The 23,109-nt window shown below is 57.3% G+C and overlaps 1 protein-coding gene across 2 annotated transcripts; it reads left to right on the forward strand.

Annotated features, from left to right (window-relative positions):
• The first annotated feature begins 3,950 nt into the window (after positions 1-3,950).
• On the forward strand, positions 3,951-22,490 carry SLC6A13 (solute carrier family 6 member 13). Of its 2 annotated transcripts, none has more exons than XM_029054527.1 (15): positions 3,951-4,062; positions 6,974-7,207; positions 8,893-9,027; positions 9,682-9,822; positions 10,443-10,524; positions 10,911-11,043; positions 11,664-11,798; positions 16,849-16,952; positions 18,066-18,190; positions 18,744-18,856; positions 19,087-19,224; positions 19,404-19,506; positions 20,054-20,154; positions 21,111-21,284; positions 22,007-22,490. In XM_029054527.1, exons 2-15 carry the CDS (start codon positions 6,979-6,981, stop codon positions 22,133-22,135), a joined length of 1,842 nt encoding a protein of 613 aa, XP_028910360.1. In that variant the 5' UTR covers positions 3,951-4,062; positions 6,974-6,978; the 3' UTR covers positions 22,136-22,490. The 2 variants fall into 2 exon arrangements, with proteins under 2 accessions (XP_028910360.1, XP_028910359.1); XM_029054526.1 differs by lacking the exon at positions 3,951-4,062 and adding an exon at positions 5,150-5,388.
• Positions 22,491-23,109: the final 619 nt, after the last annotated feature.

The raw sequence follows: 23,109 nt of genomic DNA on the forward strand, positions 1-23,109 counted from the left end.
TCAGTCCACCCCCCCCGCCTCATCGGGACCGAACCCACCCAGCCGTACCCCGTCCACCAAGCCGCGAGGGCCTCGGGGTGTGAGCTCCGACCGTCTCGGCGGCCCGACCTGCTGCACTCCAGGGTCTCATAGGCGCCGTTCTTGGTTCTGTCGGTTTCTTTTGCTAGTCCCGTGCCTCCTTTGGTTTCTTTCTCCTCTCCCTCCGAAACCTGTTGAGTTGATTCCGTGTGGTGTTACTTCCACGTGTCGATGTCTTCATCTCTGCAACGTGTTTGGGGAAATATATAGATACAGATGTACGTATCTATATATATTCCATTTGTATGAAAGATGTTCTACAATGCTGCCCGAGGAGGGAGGACGTCTCCCTCAGGATGAATAAAATTTATGGTCAAATAATTCTCTGTCTTCCTCTCCTTTTCTACCTTAAATTTGGTTTAAAGCCAGGTCAGCGGGGATGTAAGTCTGTGTATATATAAATGTGTGTTTATACAGTACTTTCTAAGCGCTTGGGAGAGCATAATGCAGTAGACACATTTATTGCCCACAGTGAGCTTTCAGTGAGGGGAGTGGGGGGAGGGAGTGGGGGGAGTCAGACATAAAAACAAATCAAATTACAGATAAGCGCCGTGGGCTGGGACGGGGTAAGAGCAAAGGGAACGATCAGGGTGACGCAGAAGGGAGCGGGAGATGAGGAAAGTTGGGGCTTAGTCCGGGAAGGCCTCTCGGAGGAGACGGGCCTCCCGTAAGGCTTTGAAAGGGTGACGGGGGAGAGTCATCGTCCGTCGGATTTGAGGAAGGAGGGTATTTCAAGCCAGAGGCAGGACGGGGGCGAGGGCAAGAGGCGGACCACATCTCATCTGAACCAGTTCCCGATTGCCTTTTTTGTTCTTCCTGTTGAAGTGGCATTTAAGTGTTACTGTGTGCCAATCAACCGTATTTATTGAGCACTTACTGTGTGCTGCGCTCTGTATTAAACACTTGGGAGAGTACAATAGAATTAGAATTTTTTTTCTTTAAATGGTATTTGTTAAGCATTGACTACGCACCTGGCGTTGTACTAAGCGCTAGGGTAGATAGAAGATAGTGGGGTCGGTCGCGGGCCGTATTTCACATGGGGCTCACGGTCTTTATCCCCATTTTACAGATTGAGGTACTGAAGCGCGGACAAGTCAAGTGACTCGACTGAGGTCACCCGGCAGACAGGGCGGAGCTGCGATTAGAGTCTAGGTCCTCTTTCTACTAGGCCATGCTCTGTCTCTCTCTGCCTCTTTGTCTCTGCCTATGTGTCTCTCTGCCCGTCTCTGTGTCTCTGGCCGTGTCTCGCGTCTGGCTGGCTGTGTCCGGTTGAGGTCTGGGTGTCTGTGTGAGTGGGTGGGGGGGAGGCAGTCTGTGTCTGCCTGTCTCTGGCAGTTTCTTGTGTCCGACCGCGTCTGGCTAGCTGGCCGTATCTGCCCGAGTCTTGCGTGTGTCTGTGCCTGTCTCACCGCGGTGCAGGACGGCAGGGCCGGCAGCTGGAGCCTTTACTTCCTACGCGGCCGCCCGGCCAATCCAGGCCGTGGGATGGAGCCGGGAAGAGCCCTGAAGCCGGGGCCGGGCCTCAGCCGGGGACGACCCCCTCGGCCCCCCGTCCCACGAGGAGCGCGGGGCTGGAGCAGAGACCAGCGAGCCTGGAACACGCAATCCGACACCGGCCGACGTGCAGCTGTCCCCCTCCTCCGTGGTCGGAGGGTCATCGACGACGTGGGGAGAGGAAATCCTCCAGTGAGGCAGGGCGGATTAGGGAGCAGCTGCCTGGGGGGGTGAGGGAGGAGCAGGAGGGGAGACCCCCTTGCTCAACATCGCATCCTCTCTGTCTTAGCCAACGCGTGTGGGGTGGGAGTCGTGTCTGGGGTGGTGACGGGAGTGTTCGGTAAGGGGACCAAGTAAAGCAGGAGCAGCCGGCAGGGGTGCGGAGTTTAGGGGGGAAGCGTGAAGAAACCGCTGTCTTCTCCCTCTAGTTCGCTGTCTCTGTAATAATAACAATAATTGTTATATTTGTTAAACGCTTACTTTGTGCCAGGCACCGTACTCAGCGCTGGGGTGGATACAAACCAATAGGGTTGGATACAGTTCCTGTCCCATGCGGGGCTCACAATTCTCATTTTACGGATGAGGCACGGAGATGCGAGGTGACTTGCCCAAGATAACGCTGCCGAGTGGCAGAGCCGAGATTAGAACCCGTGACCCGACTCCTAGGCCCATGCGATATCCACTAGGCCTCGCTGCTTTTCTCTAGGTGACGTGTCGGGACGTCCACGGGCATGGAAATCTTGACTAGTCAACTCCTCTTCTCCGGCCAGTCGTGGCACCTGGACGGACTCTGGGCGAGGAGGAGGGTGGACGCCGCGGGAGGTGGACGTTGCGTTTCCACCCGATGCTTGCTCCTGCCCACCTGGTATGTGGCCGAGAGGGCCGTGGCCGGGATGGGCGACTCCTCCCGGAGGTCCGAGTTGGCCCGAGAGGCAGAACGGCCACTCTTGCCCCGTGGGGCTGAACTTCTGACCTTCTTCCCGTCTGGGGGCTGAGAATCTGGGGGCAAGTCATTTAACTGTGCCTCAGTTACCTTCTCTGTTAAATGGCAGTTCGATACCTGTTCTTCCTCCCTCTGAGACCGGGAGCCCCACAGAGGACAGGGACTTGGTTAAGTGCACACCATAGACTGTAAACTCCTTGAGGGCAGGGATCATGTCTAATAAGTCTGTTGTCCTCTCCCAAGTGCGCGGTCCAGTGCTCTGCACACAGGAGGTGCTCATTAAGTACCGATACTTCTATATGGGGAATAAGCAGCGAGATGGCGATGGTTCCTAGGAAGTGCCCATTGGGCTCTGCCGTTGTGGGTGGAAGAATGAGGGAGAAAATCTGAAAAGGGTAGAAATTCCCTTCCCGCCGAACAATCACAGTGATAACCGTGGTATTTGCTCAAGGCTTCTACTGATAATAATGACATCTATTAAGCGCTTACCGTGTACTGTACTCGGCACCGGGGGAGAGAAAAAACGATGTGGTCAGACGCAGCCTGGCACAGTTCCTGTCCCCCATGGGGCTCCCACCCTAATGTGGAGGGGGTACGAGTAATAAATCCCCATTTTACAGATGAGGAAACTGAGGCTCAGAGGCGTGAAGCGACTTTCCGAAGATCACAGCCAGGAGGATAGGCCAGGCCTCTTGACTCCAGGCCCGTGTCTTTTTTCACTAGGCCGCACTGTGTAAAATCCTGGGCTAGAGCTGCACCCTCGCGCTTGGAGTTCAGGCTCGGAGATACTCTCCCAAGGAAGCCCACCCCGCCTCCTCTAATGGGCTTCCTGTGAAAATGGACTGGGGGAAAAGACCCGCTTTTCCCAGGCTCCCATTCACCAGCGTCCACGTGGGACACGGACTGTGGCCAACCTGATTACTTTCTATCTTCCCCAGCCCTTAGAACAGTGCCTGGCGCATAGTAAGCGCTTAACAAATACCATTAAAAAAAAAAAAAAGGAAGCCTGGCTTCCAGAGTGGGAGCAACACGGCCTAGTGGAAAGGAGCCAGACCTGGGGGGTCGGAAGGACCTGGGTTCTAATTCCGGCTCCACCGTCTGTCTGCTGTGTAACGTGGGCAAGTCACTTCTCTGGCCCTCAGCTCCCTCGTCTGTAAAATGGGGGTTCAGTTCTCCTTCCGACTTGGATTGTGAGCACTGTGTGAGACGGGGATCGGGTCTGACCTGATTATCTTGTGTCTCCCCCAGCGCTTAGAACAGCGCTGGACACATAGTAAGCGCTTAGCAAATACCAAAATGATGATGATTATAGGTCTCCAGGCGCAAGGGGATTTAAGGAGCTGAGCGGGCCCGAAGGAGTCTCTGGAGTTTACCTAGAGCTTCGGTCTCGGCTGTTGGCTAATCGTTAATCAGCATGGAGCCCCTTGCCCGGGAGAGTCATGGGAATGCTGTAAACCGTCCTCTCGCCACCCCGCAGAGCGGGATCCCCCACCGAGAAGGGAAGAGTCTCACTCGGAGGGGGTCTCCGGACCCCGCCCCTCCCCGCGGTAAGAGCTTCAGTCCCGTTGGGTCTGGGAGGGAGACCCGGGCACGGGGCAGGAGGGTCAGAGTCTCGCGGAGTCTCGATTCCCAGCTGCGAGCGCCGCGTCACCGTTCCGGAGTTTTCCGGGGAACGCCAGGGTCCGGAGGTGGGGGCGGGCCTACCAACCCCATTAATCGATCGATCAACCGATGGTATTCATTGAGCATTTCCCGTGCGGAGCACTGGGCTGAGGTCCGAACCGGTCCGCAGGGGCCTGGTCAAGGAGAGAGGAGGTTGAATAGTAACGATTATGATATTTGGTAGGTGCTTCCTGGGTGCTAAGCACTTTGCTGAACCCTGGAGGAGAAACGGTAACAGTCAGATCAGACACTGACCCTGTCCCACACGGGGCTCACGATCGGTGGGGGAAGGAGAACAGGTGTACGATTTCCGTTTTACAGATGAGGAAACGGAGACGCAGAGAAGTGACTTGTCCGGGACCACGCAGCGGGCACTTGACGGAGCCGGAATCCGAACCCAGATCCTCCGACTCCTTGCCGAGGCTGCTCTTTCAGTCCTAATGGGAACTGAAAGGGGAATTCTGGTCTTTTACCCCCCAGTAGAGGGGAGAGGCTGGAGCACCTCGAAACCCTTCCCTCGTCCCAGTCTTGGGACAAGAGGCCCCAGGAATGCCAGGCCCCTTCCTGGCTGCCTTCACTAACTTTCTCAGGGAAACTACACACGCTTGGCTCTAGTTCCTCGAGTACTTGCCCCCCGATCTCGGTCTTCCCGTCGCCAGGGCAGCGGGAAGGCCCGTCTTTTGACCCCGGGTAACCGGTGGGTGACAGAGGCGGGCTCCAGGCTGGGCTAACGCCACCTCCTTCCGGAAGGTCCATCAGGAGGCCGGGGCCGACGGGGAGAGGATGGATCCCGGACGGGAAGGACGGGACGGACGTTCCCTTGGCATCCCGGGGGAGAGATGGGCCCAGGTGTATTCGGCTGGGGGTCGGGGGCGAAGGGGGTTGTGGAAGGGTCAACTCCACCCAGGGGAGAGGAGAGCTGTTGGGACACACACGTGGACACGTGAGCGGACTCCCAGCTACGCCCCCTCTTTCTCCCTCCCTCCTTCCCTCCCGGGACCGTGAAGTCACTCATGTGTAGGCAGTTATTCAGGGGCCGTGGGGAGGAGGGAGGCAGGAGTCGGAATGTGGGCCGGGTGAAGTTTAGAGTTACAGGGCGGCAGAGCCGTACCGGCTCACACTTTAAATAGCCAGCGCCGAGACCCCCGACGATTCTTCTCCAGCCCCCCACCCCCCCCCGGGAAGACCCCCTCGCCGGCTCCTTCCTGCAGGTCGGTACCACTTCCTCTCTCGGGCTCCCGTCCGGGTTACGGGATTCCGTCCTTCTGGAGTGGGGTCGCCTGTCGGGCAGGAGGGGAGGGGGACGGGGATAGAAGAGTGGAGAGGACGCCTCCTTCCTCCCCGGGCGGTTCTGAAGGGTGCTGGGGCTGGAGGGGCCGTTGGGTTTGGTGGAGAGGGGGCTGCCCGCCGGGAGATAGGGGTGAGTTGGACCTGGGCCTCGGTTTCTCCCTCTGTAAATGGGGGGCGGCGCTCGGGGTCTTCCTCCCAGAAGCCTTTGGGCGGGGCCAATGGGGAACAGGCTCAGAGACCCAGGAAAGAAGGAAGGTTCCAGACTATCGCCCTGGAGATGGGGGTCGCGTTTGCCTCAAGTGCAACCCCCTCCGTCTCCGGCCGTCGCCTTTTTTTTTTTTGAACAGTATCTGTTAAGCGTTTACTGTGTGCCGGGCACTGTACCAAGCCCGTTATGGACAGGGAACATATCTACCAACTCTGTTACTTTATACTCTCCCAAGCACTTAGTCCAGTGCTCTGCGCGGTGCAGGGGCTCAATAAATACGACAGATTGAGTGATTGATACGAAGCACTGTGGCGGATAAAACCGATCTGGTTGGACACGGTCCGTGACCGACGAGGGGCTCTCGGTCTTAATCCCCATTTTGCAGACGAGGGAACGGAGGCCCAGAGAAGTGACCTGGCCAAGGTCACGCAGCAGAGTGGCGGAGCGGGGACTAGAACCCGGGTCCTTCTGAATCCCGCTGCCGCCCTCCCGTTGGGAGTGGGGGAGTCAGCCCGTGTGAGCGAGGGGCAGCGGGGGAGCTCTTCACCCCCGCCGCCCCTCCAAGGTTCCCAGAAGGGGCGAGTCCAGCCCGGGGTAGGGCGGGGCTTTTGTAGGAGCTGCAGAAATCAGGCTGCGGCTTCGCTCACCTAGTTCCCAGCTACCTGGGAGCTGCCTGACTTCTTCCCCTCTGCACCTCCCCACTTAGTCAGAGCCCTTCCCCCCTGCCTGGGGTGCGGGTGATGCCATCTAACAGTCCAAGGGAGCATGGGAAGGCCAGCAACGGGCAGGGCCAGCAGGGGAAGGGCAAATTCTCCCGCTCTCCCCGCCACTTGTCCGCTGCGTGAGCTCGGACGGGTCACTTCACCTCTCTGGGCCTCAGTCACTTCATCCGTAAAATGGGGATTAAGATTGGGTCCGACCCGATCGGCTTGTATTCACCTCAGTGCTTAGAAGAGCGTTTGACGCATAGTGAGCGCTTAACAAATACCATAAAAAAACAAGGGGAGTGGGCTCCCTCAACTACCGTCCCTCCATCGACACCACCCAGAATAATCCTGGGATTCCCCTAAGGTGTCCTTCGATGATGATAATCACGCTATTTGCTGCATGTTTACTTGGTGCTGAGCACTGGGAGAGGAAGGAGGTAATCAGGCCAGACAGTCCCCGCCCCATGCGGGGCTGATGATAGGGGAGAATGTTTATTGAACCCCCATTTTACAGAGGAGGAAACTGAGGAGATGACTTGTCCAAGGACACACAGCAGGTCTCCTGATTCCTGGTCCTGTGCTCTTTTCCAGGTGGGATGGATAGTGGCGGGCTTGGACCCAGAAGCAATGGGGAGAGGAAGCCAACCTATGCAGTCGTGGAAAAGGCGGAGGAAGAGGAGGAGGAAGAGGCAAAGTCGGAGAAGCGGACCCTGGAGCGGGACCAGTGGAACAACAAGATGGAGTTCGTGCTGTCCGTGGCCGGAGAGATCATCGGGCTCGGCAACGTGTGGCGCTTCCCGTATCTCTGCTACAAGAACGGGGGAGGTCAGTGGCTTGCCCACCCAGCCAGCAAGGGGCACTGACACAGGAGGCCTGCCCCTGGTCCCACTGATCCCCGAATTGCCCCCCTCCCCGTGGGCAGCTTCCTGGACCCTCCCCAGCCCCCAGGGCGGGCGGCCCGTCCCCTGGGGTCATCCCGTGATCAAATGAGCCTCCTGGTAGGGCAACCAGCCCCACTCTAGTCTGCCCACCTGCTGACTTTACACCTGCCCCCCTACCCCAAGTTTCGGGTCAGAGGACGGCATCAATCGGGAGTGTGTCGCTGAATCCTAGCCGAGCCGCTTTCTAACCCTAATCGTCGGCATAAGAATGGTGGTGGTATTAAGTGCTTTCACCGTGCTAAGCGAAGGGGTAGTTACAATACAGTCAGATCAGACCCGGTCCCCCCATCTGTACCACCTGGGTGCACAGTCCAAGAGAGAGGGAGAACAGGTATTTCATCGACAGCTTGCGGATGAGGAAACTGAGGCCCAGGGAAGTAAAGCGACTTAAGGACACACGGTAAGCATTTAGCGGAGCAGGATTAGAACCCAGGTCCTCTGACTCCCAAAAGCCTATGCTCTTTCCATTAGGTTGTGTTGCTTCTCTCCTTCTCTCCCCAGAGGACCAGCTTTTGGTCAACTGCCCCGTAAAGGCTGGGGCCTTCGCCGTCCCGCAAGTCAGAAAGCCTTGCTGGGAGGGAGGGAGGGAGGGAGAGGGGGCTACTAGGGCACCGAGCGGCCTCGTGGATGGAGCCTAAGCCTGGGAGTCAGACTCTAATCCCAGCTCTGCCACTTGTCTGCTGTGTGACCTTGGGCGAGTCACTTCACTTCCCTGGGCCTCAATTCCCCCATCTACAAAAAGGGGATTAACACTATGAGCCCTCTGTGGGACAGGGACTGTGGCCAACCTAATTTGCTTGTATCCATCTCAGCGTTCAGTACAGTGCCTGATAAGCGCTTAACAAATATCACAATTATCATTATAATTATTACTAGAGGGAAACGCCACCGGTTCCAGCGGTGCCTGGGTCATGTGACTCTGGCCCCCGGCTCCCGGGCAGCCAGGTCTCGTCCACCCGTTCCAGCCCCAGGTTGTATCGGGGGGCCTGGGAAGGGGTGTCGCCAGCTGGGGCCCCAAACAGTGACAGGGCACTAACACTCCCACTTTTCTCATTTTCCCCCCGACAGTTTCTAGGATTATGGAGGGGACCGCAGGGAGGAAGCGGGGAGGTCTCGGGAAGCCCCCCGTGAATTGAATTCTGGTGGCGGGCCTGGGGGTTTAGCGGAGGCTTCCCGTCCGGCCTAACCCGCTTAGCTCTGTACATTGGTCAAAAGAGGATTAGGGGGTGAGCTGCTTCCTCGTGGTGCCCTCGCCACCCCTCGCCCCCTCCTTTCCCAGCCCACGGTCCGCCAGGCTTTTGGGGGTGAGGGGGTCGCCGTCCGTGCTGGGGAAGGGTGATCGGGGTCAGAGCAGGGAGCAGTCCAGTCAGGGGGGGTCACACCAGGAAAGGGTCCCGTTAGGGAACAGCTTGGGGTACGGTCCGGACGGTGATCGGAACAAGGAGCTGTCGGGTCAGGGGTCACCCCGGGGGACGGTCCGGTCGGGGGTCAGAGCGGGAAGCGGTCTGATCCGGGGTCACCCTAGGGAAGGGTCCAATCTGGGGTCAGACAGATATTGTTTTCTTACAGGAGCCTTCCTCATCCCCTACCTCATCTTCCTCTTCACCTGTGGCATTCCCGTCTTCCTTCTGGAGACAGCGCTGGGCCAGTACACGAGCCAGGGGGGCGTCACGGCCTGGAGGAAGATCTGCCCCATCTTTGAAGGTCAGCCGGTCCCACCCCCTTCAAGTCTCTACCCACAGCCCCAGCTGCAGGGCAGGTTTTGGGGAGGGGGGAGACAATAATAACTGTGATGTCTGTTAAACCCGGGCTTGGGAGTCAGAGGTCATGGGTTCTAGTCCCGGCTCCACCGCTTGTCAGCTGTGTGACTTTGGGCAAGTCACTTAACTTCTCTGTGCCCCAGTTACCTCATCTGTAAAATGTGGATTAATACTGTGAGCCCCACGTGGGACAACCTGATTACCTTGTATCTACCCCAGCGCTTAGAACAGCGCTCTGCACGTAGTAAGTGCTTAACAAATGCCATCATTATTATTATTATTATTAAACCCTTACTATGTGCTAAGCACTGGGGTAGAGGCAGTAGCGCCAGGTCGGACACAGTCCTTGTACCGCACGGGACTCACACTCTGAGCGGGGAGGGAGAACGGGGATCTAAATCCCCATTTCACGGATGAGGAAACCGAGACCCAGAGAAGCTCGAGGTCACTCGGCGCGCAAGGGGCAGAGGCGGGAGGAGAGCCGTGGGCTCCTGATTCGGTGGGTCACTTCGGGGGTTAGTGGGGCAGTTTTAGGAGTCCCTGCCCCATCCCTCCTCCCCCTCTGGGTACCCACGTTCCCCTCTCCCTGCCCGTCCAGGCATTGGCTACGCCTCTCAGGTGATCGTGGTCCTTCTGAACTTCTATTACATCATTGTGCTGGCTTGGGCTCTCTTCTACCTCTTCAGCTCCTTCACCACCGACCTGCCTTGGGGCAGCTGCCACAACGAGTGGAATACAGGTAAGGGATTCCCTCCCCCTTTTCCTCCTCCCCAACCGCCCCAGTCTCCCGCTGCCTCCCCCGGCCTCGCGGTCCAGCTCCCTCGCTAGGTTGGGTCCTGACTCCGCTTCGGTGCTCACCACCTCAGATGATCAGGGGCTGGGAGAGTCTCCGTTCGAGGGAGGACATGTAGGCTCGATCAATGAACGGTATTTTTCGAGCACTTATGGTGTGCGGAGCGCTGGGCTGAGCGCACAGCCCTTACGTACATATCTCTAATTTATTTATATTATGGTCCCTCTCCCCCTCTAGACTGTAAAATCACTATGGGCAGGGAATGTGTCTGTTCATGGTTACACTGTAGTCTCCCGAGTGCTTAGCATAGTGCTCTGCCCAGAGTAAACGCTCAATCAATGCGATTTACTGACTTGGGAGAGGACATCAGAGTCAGTAGACTTTATCCCTGCTCTCAAGAAGCTTACAATCTAGTGGTCAGTTTTGTTTTGTTTTTAAATCCGACAGCGGCACTGGATATTTGTCCAGTCGTTGCTGTCTGCTGACTTGGGTCTGGTCTCTTCCTCCCCTTCCTCCTCTTCTCCTCCTCATCCACCTTCCTTCCCCAACCGCGTCTCCCCGGCCAGAGCACTGTGTGGAGTTCCAGAAGGCAAACGCTTCCTTCACGATGTCAGAGAACGCCACCTCCCCGGTCATCGAATTCTGGGAGTAAGTGGGTTCCCCTCCCCGACTGTCCCTGCTCTCCCCACCTTACGACTCCTTGCTCCAGCTCCCTGCCCGAGACTGAGGCGAAGGCAGAGAATTTTTGGGGGTAGGGGCCGGTCCTTACAGCAGGTCGGGGGGCTCCAAGCAGATTGGGGTCTGGGCAGGGAGCTCTGGGGAGGGTAGGGGGTCAATCCTCACAGTGGACTGGGACCTCTCTGGGCTGGTGGGAGTCTGGGCAGAGAGTTCTGGGGGGATGGAGGCAAGTCCTGGCAGCAGGTTGGGTGGCCGGACCCGGAACTCCAGAGGAGGGGCATCCTCGAACCAGGTTGGGGGACTGGGAGCTTCGGGAGTCCCCGGGTTCAGCCCCCTTCCCCCATCCCCCCCTCCAGGAGGCGGGTATTGAAGATCTCGGCGGGCATTCATGACTTGGGCGCCCTGCGCTGGGAGCTGGCCCTGTGCCTCCTGCTCGCCTGGATCATCTGCTACTTCTGCATCTGGAAGGGCGTCAAGTCCACGGGAAAGGTGGGTCCGGAGGTGCCCTCCTGGGACCCAGGACTAGCTCGGGCCCTGCCCTTTCCTGAGCCGTGGGGTGGGGGTGAGGATCCGGAGAAGAGAGAGAGATAGGGGCTTCCTTCGTCTTTCAGGGGGCTAGGTCGGACCTGCTGGAGAAATCTGGGAGGGGGCCCAGACAGTGGAGAGTTTAGGGGAGACATCGCTGATGTGAGATACAGATCTAGGGGTCAGAGGCAGAGTTTCAGGAAACCCTCCTCCTGGTAGCGGTTCGGAGCCCCCCGTCTGCTGTGCGATCTTGACCAAAAGGCCTAACCTCTCTGGACCTCGGTTTCCTCCTCCGTAGAGTGGGACGGATGGTGAGGCCTTGCTCCCGGGAAGGGCTGTTTTAGGGGTTCCGGGAGGTAGCGAGGGAGGAAAGAAGGAAAAGAGGGAGAGAACTCATTGCGGGGCGATGGGGCTGGCAGTGAGAAAGCTGGATCCTGGCGGGGAGGCGAGGGCAGAGCTGAGGGTCCCCCGCTGTGCGCTGGCTGCAACAGGGGGCGAGAAAGGCAGGACCGAGGTGGGATGGCAGGGCTGGGGGTGCTCCAGGAGGGCTGAGTGGTCACGCTCCCTATCCCGTCTCTGGTCAGGTTGTGTATTTCACCGCCACCTTCCCTTACCTCATGCTATTCGTGCTGCTGATCCGAGGGGTGACTCTGCCCGGAGCCGGCCAGGGAATTCAGTTCTACCTGTACCCCAACCTCACCCGCCTCTGGGACCCCCAGGTAAGGAGCCGGGGCGGGGTCCGAGGGCCGAGGGGCTCAAGCCTGGACCCCCTCAGCCGTCCCCTTCTCTTCCCAACTCGCCCTGTCTCCAAGTCTCTCCACTGCCCGGGGGTGAGAGGAGGCAGAGGGCTGCGTGCTGGTGCCTGGTTGTGGTAATAATAGTATTTATTGAGCACCGACTGTACTAAGCGCTTGGGAAAGTATAATAATTACAACTGTGATATCTGTGACTATGTGCAATACAGTCAGATCAGACACCGAGGCTCACAGTCTTAAAAGGGAGGGAGAAGGACAGCTATTGAATCCCCATTTTACAGATGAGGCACGGAGGAGTGAAGTGACTCGCACAAGGCAGGGAAGTCGCAAATCTGGGATTAGATCTGGTTTAGTGGAAAGAGCAAGGGCTTGGGAATCAAGCGTCTTGGGTTCTAATCCCGGCTCCGCCACTTGTCCGATGTGTGACCTTGGACAAGCCACTTCACTTCACTTTACCTCATTTGTAAAATGGGGATTAGGACTGTGAGCCCCACGTGGGACGACCTGATTACCTTGTATCTACCCCGGTGCTTAAAACAGCGCTTGGTACATAGTGAGCACTTAACAAATGCCATTATCATTATTATTATCATCCAGGTCTCCCCGACTCCCGGCACCCGGCTCTAACCACTGAGACAACACTGCTTCCCTCTGGCCAAAAAGTCAGAGATGGGGGAAATTTGTCAGGCTGGAGGGGTCCGAGCGCGTTCTCTGTTTCCCTCTGCTGGAAACAAAAAGGGAACCTAGGCCTGGATGGATCTTGCAGGCTATTTTCCAGTGACCCACGGCGGTCAGCGGGTCAGGGATGCAGCGTAGCCGGAAGGAAAGCACCCAGGCCTGGGAACCGAGGGTCCTGCAGTCTAATTCCGGTTCCATCCTGTGTGACTCTGGGCAAGTCACTTCGATCTTTTTTCTCCCTTCTACTTAGACTGTGAACCCCATGTGGGACCTAGACTGTGTCCAACGTGATTATCTTGTATCTCCCCCGGTGCCTACTAGAGTGATTGGCACGTAGTAAGTACCTAAGAAAATATTATTATTATTGTTATCATCATCATCATCCCCCTTCTTCCAGGATGCGCAGGATCTTGTGGGGGCCTCTAGGCCCCCTCCCCTGGCTGGAATGCTCATCCCTGCTGCGAGGGGAGGGGACTGGAGGAAGGAGGTGGGGACCGCTGCTCCATGCCGGCCCCCACTGGGTCTTTGGGGGCCCCCCAGGCACCTCGAGAGGACAGCTGTTAAAGGCTGGCCGCAGGCCAGCCCCACAGGCGGGCTCCCCCCTTCTGGGTGTGGGATGGAGTGGAGCCTTGACCTCTGAACTCTGGCCCCGTTGTTGGCGCTCTCTCCTCTCTCTGCTGGGCCGGACCCCTCCGTAACTCGGGCCCATGGGGGGCTGCCAGATGCCTCAAGCAGAGACCCTCCCACTCTCCCAAACCCCCCTCCCCCAGGGATGGAGAAGTCTGGAAAGTTGGGATGGAAAGGGAAAGGGAAGTCAGGGCCCGATTCTTCTTCCTGGTCCCATAGGACCCACAGAGATCATCACCATCATCCCCCTGCCTTCAGGAGCTGGGGGGCTCCTGGGCTGCCTTAATATTCTCCCGCAGCAGAAAGGGTTGAGCTTCCAGTGGGGGTGAGGGTCAGTGAAGGGAGGGGGAGAAAGCAGAACACAGAGGCATCTCTGGGCCTCCAACACAAATAGCGGTAATGAGTAGCGGTATTTCCTTTTTTATGGTATTTGTTCAGTGCTTGCTATGTGCCAGGCACTCTTAATAATGTTGGTATTTGTTAAGCGCTTACTATGTGCAGAGCACTGTTCTAAGCGCTGGGGTAGACACAGTGCTGGGCTGAATAGAGCAAATCGGGTTGGACGCAGTCCCCTGTCCCATGTGGGGCTCACATCCTCAGTCCCCATTTTACAGATGAGAAGACAGAGGCACAGAAAAGTGAAGTTGCCGAATTGTACTTTCCAAGCACTTAGTACAGCGTTCTGCACTCAGTAAGCGCTCAATAAACCCGCTTGACTGAACGAATGAATGAAAGTGACTTGCCCAGGGTCGCACAGCAGACAAGTGGCGGAGCCGGGATTAGAATCCATGACCTTCCGACTTCCAGACCCGTACTCTATCCACTACACCGTGCTGGAAGATACCTGTTCTCCTTTTCCTTCAGATTGGGAGGCTTGGGTGGGATGGGGACTGGGTCTGAGCTGATTATCCTGGGTCTACGGTGTTCTGCACATAGGAAGCACAAATCAAACTCTCCAGTTTTCATTTTTATTAGAGGAGGCAAGGATAGGGGACTGGAACATCCAGCTGTCATGACTGAGATCTCCGAACTGGGCCAATTCAGGGACCCATCAGGGCAACCTCGGGCACCTCGCCGTGCCCTCTGCCCACCCCAGAGACCTCTCATCCCCGCTTGTTTAGCTCCTGTCCCTCTTATCTAATCTCTCTTATAATAATAATTATGGTATTTGCTACTCTCTTCCTCTGTGCCAAGCAGTGAAGTAGATACTGGGGTAGATAAAATCCCTTTATTCGTCCTCCCGGCCCCCAGCCCCACAGCACTTACACACAGATCTGTAATTTCTTGATTTAAATGAATGTCCGTCTCCCCCTCTAGACCAAAAACTCGCTGTGGGGGGGGGGAATGTGTCTGTGATATTGTTGTACCGTACTCTCCCAAACGCTTAGTGCAGCGCCCTGCAGACAGCAAGCGCTCGATAAATACGAGCGACTGGCTGACAGTTGAATCCGACGGTCCCTGCCCTACACGGAGTTCCCAGTCTGAAAGGGAGAGAGAACGGGTATTTCTCTGTTTTGCCCATGAAGAAACTGAGGTTCAGAGGAGTTAAATGACTTGCCCAAGGTCACCCAGCAGGCGGGATTAGAACTCTGGTCTCCCGACTAAGAGGTTGGGGCTCTATCCCCTGGGCTTCTTCTCTTCAGCGGGGAGTGGAGCTCGGTTGGGGTGATGGAGGAAGCGTGTGGGGGGCCCGGGGAGTAAAAAGGGTAGGGTCGGGAGGAAAATGGAGGGGATGGGGTCTCGGTGAGAATGCAAAACTTCCATTTTTTGACCGTTTTTAAGTCAACAGCTTGGGCACGCTTTGTAATAGAACAGCAGCCCTGCAGGGGTGCAGCGAAGAGAACATTCAGGCCGAGACCAGAAATCCTCTGAAGTCAGGAAGTGCCTAGGGGAGGGTTCCTGCCCCAGTGGGATTCCTGTCTCCTGCAGACCCAAAGGATTGCTTAGCCTCGGTTCCCTTGATCCCCATCTCCCTGGGTTGTTATTCTAGCTGTTAAATGGGAATCATCACAAGCACGGGCCTCTCCGGGCAGCTGAGATAATAACTGTGACCACAATTCCCTGGTATTTATCTAGGGCTTTTTATTTCTCAAGGAGGCCGGGACCTTTTTCCCCGCAGGACCGCCTTCGTCCCCCGCTCCCGAGCACGTCCCCGAGAGCCCGGGATCGGCCTCTCCGGGGTGTAGTTGGGGAAACCGAGGCTGGGAAAGGGCTAGGCTGGGGATGGAGCTGGGTCCAGATTTACCTCTCTCAAGGGGTTGTCCCATCCTACCTCCCCGAGAGCCGCCCAGAGAAGGAGCGTGGCCTTGTGGAAAGGGCCGGGGGCTGGAGGTCAGGAGACGTGGGTTCTAATCCTGACTCCGCTACTTGCCCGCTGTGTGATCTCGGGCAAATCAATCATACCTATTGAGCGCTTACAGTGTGCAGAGCGCCTTACTGAGCGCTTGGGAGAGTACAACGTACCAGAGTGGGTAGTCACGTTCCCTGCTATTTCTCTGGGCTCCACTTTCCTCATCTGTCAAATGGGGGTTCAATACCTGTTCTCCCACCCCTTAGACTTGTGGGAAGCTACTGTGTCCAACCTGATTGTCTTAATACAGTGTTCAGTACAGTGCTTGGTACAGAATAAGCGCTTAACAGTTACTATTATTATTATCGTCGTCATCATTAATTTGCTGTAGAAGAGCCGCACCGAACCCCAACCAGAGCCCACATCAATCAGTCAGTGGTATTTATTGAGCACCTACGGTATGCAGCACTTCCCAAGTGCTTAGTGCAGTGCTCTGCACACCGAAAACTCTCAATAAATACGATTGATTTATTGCAATCAAGTGCTCCGCACAGTGAGCTCTCGGTAAATACCATCGGTGGATCCCTAACCTCGAGGAGCTTACAGACTAATTAACGACCTAGCACCCTCTGGCCCAGTGAGCCCAAGCTTCTTGCCCCCTCTGAGTTCTCAGTCAGTCAGTCGTATTTACTGAGCGCTTACTATGTGCACGGCACTGTACTAAGAGCTTGAGAGAATAAAATTGTCAGCTGTGTGACTGTGGGCAAGTCACTTAACTTCTCTGTGCCTCAGTTACCTCATCTGTAAAATGGGGATTAACTGTGAGCCTCACGTGGGACAACCTGATTCCCGTGTATCTCCCCCAGCGCTTAGAACAGTGCTCTGCACATAGGAAGCGCTTAACAAATACCAACTTTATTATTATTAAAATAGAACAGCGTAACAGACACACTCTGCCCCCAACAAGCTAACAGCCTCGAGGGGGATCTCGATCGACCGTGCCAAGGAGCCATCGCGCGACCCGGGCTGGAGGGTCCCGGCGGGCGGATCCCGGCATCCACGGCCGCTCCCTCGCTTCTCCGTCGTGTTCTCGGCTCTGGCCCTTGTCAGCTGTGTGACTGTGAGCAAGTCACTTCACTTCTCTGTGCCTCAGTGACCTCATCTTTAAAATGGGGATGAGGACTGTGAGCCTCACGTGGGACAATCTGATGACCCTGTATCTACCCCAGCGCTTAGAACCTCTGCTCATAGTAAGCGCTCAACAAATGCCAACATTATTATGGTTAGTATTCTCCCTGGCACCGAGTCCCCCGCTCCCGACTCCGCAGGCTGCGCTGGAGACCTAGTGCCCACCCCACTCCGGCGGGGAGGGGAGAGGGTCTTCCCGAGGCTCAGCTCTTTCGCCCTCTCCCTTTGCAGGTGTGGATGGACGCGGGCACTCAGATCTTCTTCTCTTATGCCATCTGTCTAGGGTGCCTGACTGCTCTGGGCAGCTACAATACCTACCACAACAACTGCTACAGGTAACGGGGAAACTGGGGTGACGTTTGGGCACGGCACCCCAGAGGCCAGCTTCCCCCTCTCCCACCGGAAAGGGGGCTTAATACCTGAGAACGATCCAGGAACTGCTAGATGGGCACTCAGCCCTGGGCGTACTGGGCGTGAACTAGCGGGCAGAGTCCGGGCCTGGGAGTCAGAAGGTCATGGGTTCCACCACTTGTCTGCTGTGTGACCTAGGGCAAGTCACGTCTCTTCTCTGTGCCTCAGTTACCTCATCTGTAAAATAGGGATTGAGACTGTGAGCCCCACGTGGGACAGGGACCAGGTCCAACCCGATTTGCTTGTATCCACCCCGGCTCTGGCAAGTAGTAAGTGCTTAACGAACACCGCAATTATTTGTTAGCTGTTAACTCGTTGTGCACAGGGAATGTGTCTGTTGATTGTTGTATTTCTCCTAAGCGCTTACTAGTGCTCTGCACACAGTCAGCGCTCAATAAATACGATTGACTAACCGGGAGGCCCATTCTTAGGATCGCAAAGCCCGGCCACTCTCCAGAAGCTCCCAGGGAAGCTCTGGTTTCCGCAGTTGAGTTCACACCAGTCCAGCAAACCTTCCCTGGGCAGGGGACCATCTGAGAGCAGACTCCCCTGGGAGCTGGGGACCAAGGCCTGGAAAGATGAAATTCTTTCCTGACTAGAGGCTGGATTTCTTTTGGTCTCGGGGTGAGACCTGGGCTAGTTTGGTCACATTTGACGATGCATTTCTAATTCCTAGGAAGGAGTCGGTGAATGTTTACATCCAGTTGGCCAAGCCCCCGGCCACCGTTCAACCATGATTGACTCTAGCTCCTCTTGGGGGTGCTTTTAATCGATTCCTGGATGTGCCTCTTGATTAGGCTACCCCCGTAGCTCCTCTGTCTAGGATAAAGGACTGGGGCGCCCCGAAGCCAAGGGCTGCTAAAATTGATCTTCCCTCCTCCTCTCCTCTTCCTCCTCTCCTCCTCTTCTTCCTCTTCCTCCTCTCCTCCTCTTCTTCCTCCTCCTCTTTCTCCTCCTCCCCCTCATCCTCCTTCTCATCCTCTCCCTCCTCCTGCTCCTTCTCCTCCTCCATCTCTTCCTCGTTCTCCCCGCCCCAGGGACTGCATCGCGCTCTGCTTCCTGAACAGCGGCACCAGCCTCGTGGCCGGTTTTGCCATCTTCTCCATCCTGGGCTTCATGGCGCAGGAGCAGGGGGTGCCCATCTCCGAGGTGGCAGAGTCAGGTGCGTGGTATCGCTCAGACCTCGCCTGCAGGTTGGATGAGGAGGAGGGTCGATAGGGAGCTAGGTCAGACCTTGTTCACCAGCCCCCAGGGTCCCAGGGTCCCCCATGGAGGGTAGCGATGGGGCAGGTTGGAACCAGAGGTGCCGACTTCTCGTTTTGATTACGGGGGTAGGGGAGACGGGGCGGGGATCTGGGCAGGGGGGATAGTAAGGGGGCAGGCTTCAATGGACGACGGAGCCAGGAAGCTGCCACTTTGGGGCTTTTCAGCCCTGATTTGGAATTCTCAGACCGGGAAAAGCAACATAGCTTAGTGGAAAAAGCCCGGGCCTGGGATTCAGAGTGCCTGGATTCTAATCCTGGCTCCATCATTTGACTGCTGTGTGACCTTGGGCAGGTCACTTCACTCTCTGGGCCTCAGTTACTTCTTCTGTAAACTGGGGATTAAGACTGTGAACCCCATATGGGACAGGGACTGGGAGGGTGTGTGGGGGGTCCTCATTCGAGGCCATCCTGGGGGGACGCTGAGGGGTCTCTCCGGACTTCTCGCTACAGGCCCTGGCTTGGCGTTCATCGCGTACCCACGGGCGGTGGTAATGTTGCCCTTCTCCCCACTCTGGGCCTGCTGCTTCTTCTTCATGGTAGTCCTTCTGGGGCTGGACAGCCAGGTACCTGCCAGAATGAACACCCACCCTGTCGCTGCCCCCGGCCCAGAACCAACGACCACCTCTGGAGACAGCCCACAGACGATGGGGGGGGAGGGGGGCGCGCTCAGTCCGGGGGCTACGATTCGCGCCAGCTGGGTGGTCAGGCCCCATTCCTGTGGGATTTTCTGGGGTTGGCAGGGCCCTGGGTGCGGGTCCCCGGCCCTCACCCTCCGTGTGCCCCCACTATCCAGTTTGTGTGCGTGGAGAGCCTGGTGACCGCCCTGGTGGACATGTATCCACACGTCTTCCGCAAGAAGAACCGGAGAGAGACCCTCATCCTGGGGGTCTCCGTCATCTCCTACCTCATCGGACTGGTGATGCTCACGGAGGTGAGGGAGGGGGCGGGGGCCCGGGGCGGGCATTGACCCAGCAACCTGGGAGGCTAAGTCCCGGCCTGGGAGCGGGGTGGGGGTGAGGTTGGTCACACGGGACCTGTCCAGAGGGGAAACGGGCCGCAACCCACCAGGAGCGAGCTACCCCCAACACTCCCCTTTCTCCCCGCGGGCAGGGAGGCATGTACGTGTTCCAGCTCTTCGACTACTACGCGGCCAGTGGCATGTGCCTGCTCTTTGTGGCTATCTTTGAGACCGTCTGCGTGGCCTGGGTATACGGTGAGCGTCGGCCCCGGGACACCTCTGCAGCCCCGTCCCCACCCCGGAAACTTCCAGCTCGGGGCAGCCCGGACTCTCCTGTTCCAGCCGGGCAGCAGCTTCACAGAAAGGTCATCTTGACCAACCCTCTGCCTCCGAGCAGAATCACACTTACAGACATCTCTGCGGTCCCTGAGGCCTGGGAGTTAGAAGGTCATGGGTTCTAATCCCCGCTCCCCCCCTTGTCTGCTGTGTGACCTTGGGCAAGTCACTTCACTATCCTGGGCCTCAGTTACCTCAGTTATTGAGACTGTGCTCCCCATGTGGGACGGGGACCGTGTCCCACCCGATTTGCTTGTATCCACCCCAGCCCTTAGTACAGTGCTCGGCATATAGTAAGCGCTTAACAAATACCCCAATTATTATCACTCCCAGGAAGGGAACCACCAATCATACCCACTTGGAGCCCACAAGGAAGACTTGGGCTCCCCCCCGCAAGTCCCTTCCCCGCTCCTCTTGACCCCCATAGTTAATAGATGGGATTTTCCTCCTCCTCCTCTCCCCGTAGGGGCCGGGCGTTTCTACGACAACATCGAAGACATGATCGGCTACCGGCCGTGGCCCATCATTAAGTACTGCTGGCTCTTCTTCACGCCTGCCGTCTGCTTGGTAAGAGCCCCCGAGACGGCACACAGTCCACTTTATCCATCAGTGGTATTTATTGAGCCCTTCCTATTTGCAGAGCGCTGTACTAAGCACTTGGGAAAGTACAGTGTGATTGGATTGGCAGACATGTTCCCTCCACTCACCCTCTTTCAGACGCCTTACAGAACTTTAGGAGAGCTCTCCCCATTCCCCAGAGGGAGAAACTGAGGCCGAAGGAGGTTAGACCCCACTCCAACCGAGCCTGACAGCATGAAGCAGCGTGAAGGACCTGGTTTCTAATCCCGGCCCTGCCACCTGTCTGCTGCGTGACCTCGGGCAAGTCACTTCACTTCTCCGTGCCTCATCTGTCAACTGAGGATTCAGACTGTGAGCCCCGTGTGGGACAGGGACTGTGTCCAACCCGATTTGCTGGTATCCACCCCAGCGCTTACTACAGTGACTGGCACATCGTAAGCAGTTAATAAATACCATAATAGACATGATTTGAACCCCCTAAGAGACGCCTTTGGGAGGTTTTCTGCCGACTGGCATCCTGTGGGCTTCATACCCTCCTGCAAGCAGTAGCTCCCCAGAGTAGTGAGCTCACACACAGGCACACCCCTTGATACCACAAAGTGATGTGATATCACTTGTCCGCTGTGTGACCTTGGACAAGTCACCTAACTTCTCTGCATTGGCTAGGAAATCCAGCCTCATCTATCGAATTAAGATTGTATCTGACCTAATTAACTTGTACCTACCGCGACCCTTAGAAGAGTGTTTGACACACAATAAGCGCTTAACAAATACCATGAAAATAGTTTTTAAAAATGAGCCCCTGTGGGACATGGACTGTGTCCAACCTGATCATCTTGTATCTACCCCAGCGCTTAGTATAGTGCCTGGCACACAGTAAGTGCTCAATAAAACCACTGATTGACTAATTGCTTAACTCTTCCTCCTTTCCCCGGCCCCTCCAGGCCACGTTCGTCTTCTCCCTGGCCAAGTACGCACCGCTGACGTACAACAAGAAGTACCTGTATCCATGGTGGGGTGACACGCTGGGCTGGCTCCTGGCCGTCTCCTCCATGGTCTGCATTCCCGCCTGGGCCGGCTACAAGCTCGCCACCACCAAGGGCTCCTCCCTGGCAGAGGTGAGACTGGCACTCGGAACGTAAGAGCCGGAGCCGGGGGAGAAGGAAGCTTGGTTGTGGGGAAGTGGGAGGCTGGAGCGGGGAGGAGAGGGGAGACTAACTGTGGGAGAGCAGGAAGCTGAAAGAGGAGAGCAGGAGGAGAAAGAGAGAAAGATGAAGGATGAGGAGGAGAAGGAAAGAGGAAGTTTAAGGGAGGAGGAAGAAGAGGAGAAGGAGGGCAGAAGAATAAGGAATAGGAAGAAGAATAGGTGTGTGAGGGAGGGGAAAGAGGATCGGCCACTCTTTTCCCCTGAGCTCTCTGGGAAAAATAGGATGTGGAAGATGGAAGATGAGGTGTGAGGGCAGAATAGAAGGGAGGATCCAGAGGAGGGTCGAGGGGGATGGGGATAGGAATTCTTGGGGGGGCGGTGGCTAGGGCATCTAGGGGAGGATTAGGAGTAAGAGGCAGGCTGAGAACCTGGGGTTTGGGCTAATAAAATGTGGCAGGGATAGGGAGTTGGGGTTAGGGATGTGAAAGTGGAGCTAGGATTAAGGGGTGGTCTGAGGGAGTGGCTGGGAATTTGGGAGGCGGGATGATGGAGGTGGAGGTGGGTTTCTGTGGCTGGCCGTTGGAACTGGAGGGTGGTCAGGCTGGGGAGAGTGAGGCCAGGGAGCCGGGGGGAGGGGTTAGACTGGACGTTTCCCCATGGCCGCCCCGCCCCCCCCCCCCCCGTGTCTTCCAGAGAGTCCGCCAGCTCGTGTGCCCGGACGGAGACCTGCCCCAGAAGCTCCAGGCGGTGATGGCGGCCCCCGCCCCCAACGGCAGGGCGCTGCTCCAGGTGGCCCCCGCGCAGTTGGAGTCCCCCTGCTAGGGACGCCCCCCACGGACCAGACTGGGGGCTGCCGCCGGTACGCCCCCCCCTTGCCCCCCACCCAAGAATGGGGAGATGTGGCCATTCTCTGGGGAAGCCCCCAGCAAAGGGGCGGGAGTACCTTCACCCCACCCTCCGGGGAGCCGAGGGGCGAAGGGGCCCTGCCCGCCGGCAGCCTCCTGCTGGGGACCTCCCCGGTCCGCTGGGCGCTTCCGAGCGCAGAGCGCTGTACTGGGCGCCTCCCGCATGCGGAGCACCGTACTGGACAACTCCTGGGTGCAGAGTGGCCCGGGACTTTTCCCAGCTCTGGGGGCTGTTCTCTTCATTCCATTAAATTCCTCTTTATCCCACGGCACCCCCTGCTGAGCCCGGTCTCTTTCCCCACCCAGCCAGCTGGACCAGTCGACAGCGGGTCCCCGGGAGTGGTCTCACGAGGGCTGAGGGTGGGTCCCAGGTGGAGGGTGGGGGCGGACACCTAGCGCGGCCCTGACGGAGTTGGATCTGTCCAAGAGGTGGGGGCGGCGGGGAGGGGGCTGTGGGAGGAGATGAAAGGAGCGAAAGCCGGGAGGCAGAAGGACCTGGGTTCTAATCCCGGCCCTGCCACTTACCCGCTGTGGGACCTGGGGCCAGTCACTTTACTTCTCCGTGCCTCGGTTGCCTCATGGTGGGATTTGTTTTACAGATGGTCTTCCGGCATGCGGGGGCCCGGGGGGTGGGGGGCCCCTCGGGAGAGAAGGTCACCCCCTGCCCTTCCACTGAGGAGATGACCCTATATCACCTCCGCCACGGCCACCCGGGGGAGTCCCGGCTGGGACCAGGCCTCTTCTGGGCCCTGATTCTCCCCTTCGCCTGCCCAAAGTTTTGGTATTTGGTTTTTATGGCTTTTGGTAAGCGCTGACTATGTGCCAAACACGCTTCTGAGCCCCGGATCTGGGAGACATGGGCCAGCCCCCCAGGGCCTGATGTTGCGGGGA

Source organism: Ornithorhynchus anatinus, chromosome X4, assembly GCF_004115215.2.
Source record: "Ornithorhynchus anatinus isolate Pmale09 chromosome X4, mOrnAna1.pri.v4, whole genome shotgun sequence".
NCBI lineage: Eukaryota > Metazoa > Chordata > Mammalia > Monotremata > Ornithorhynchidae > Ornithorhynchus > Ornithorhynchus anatinus.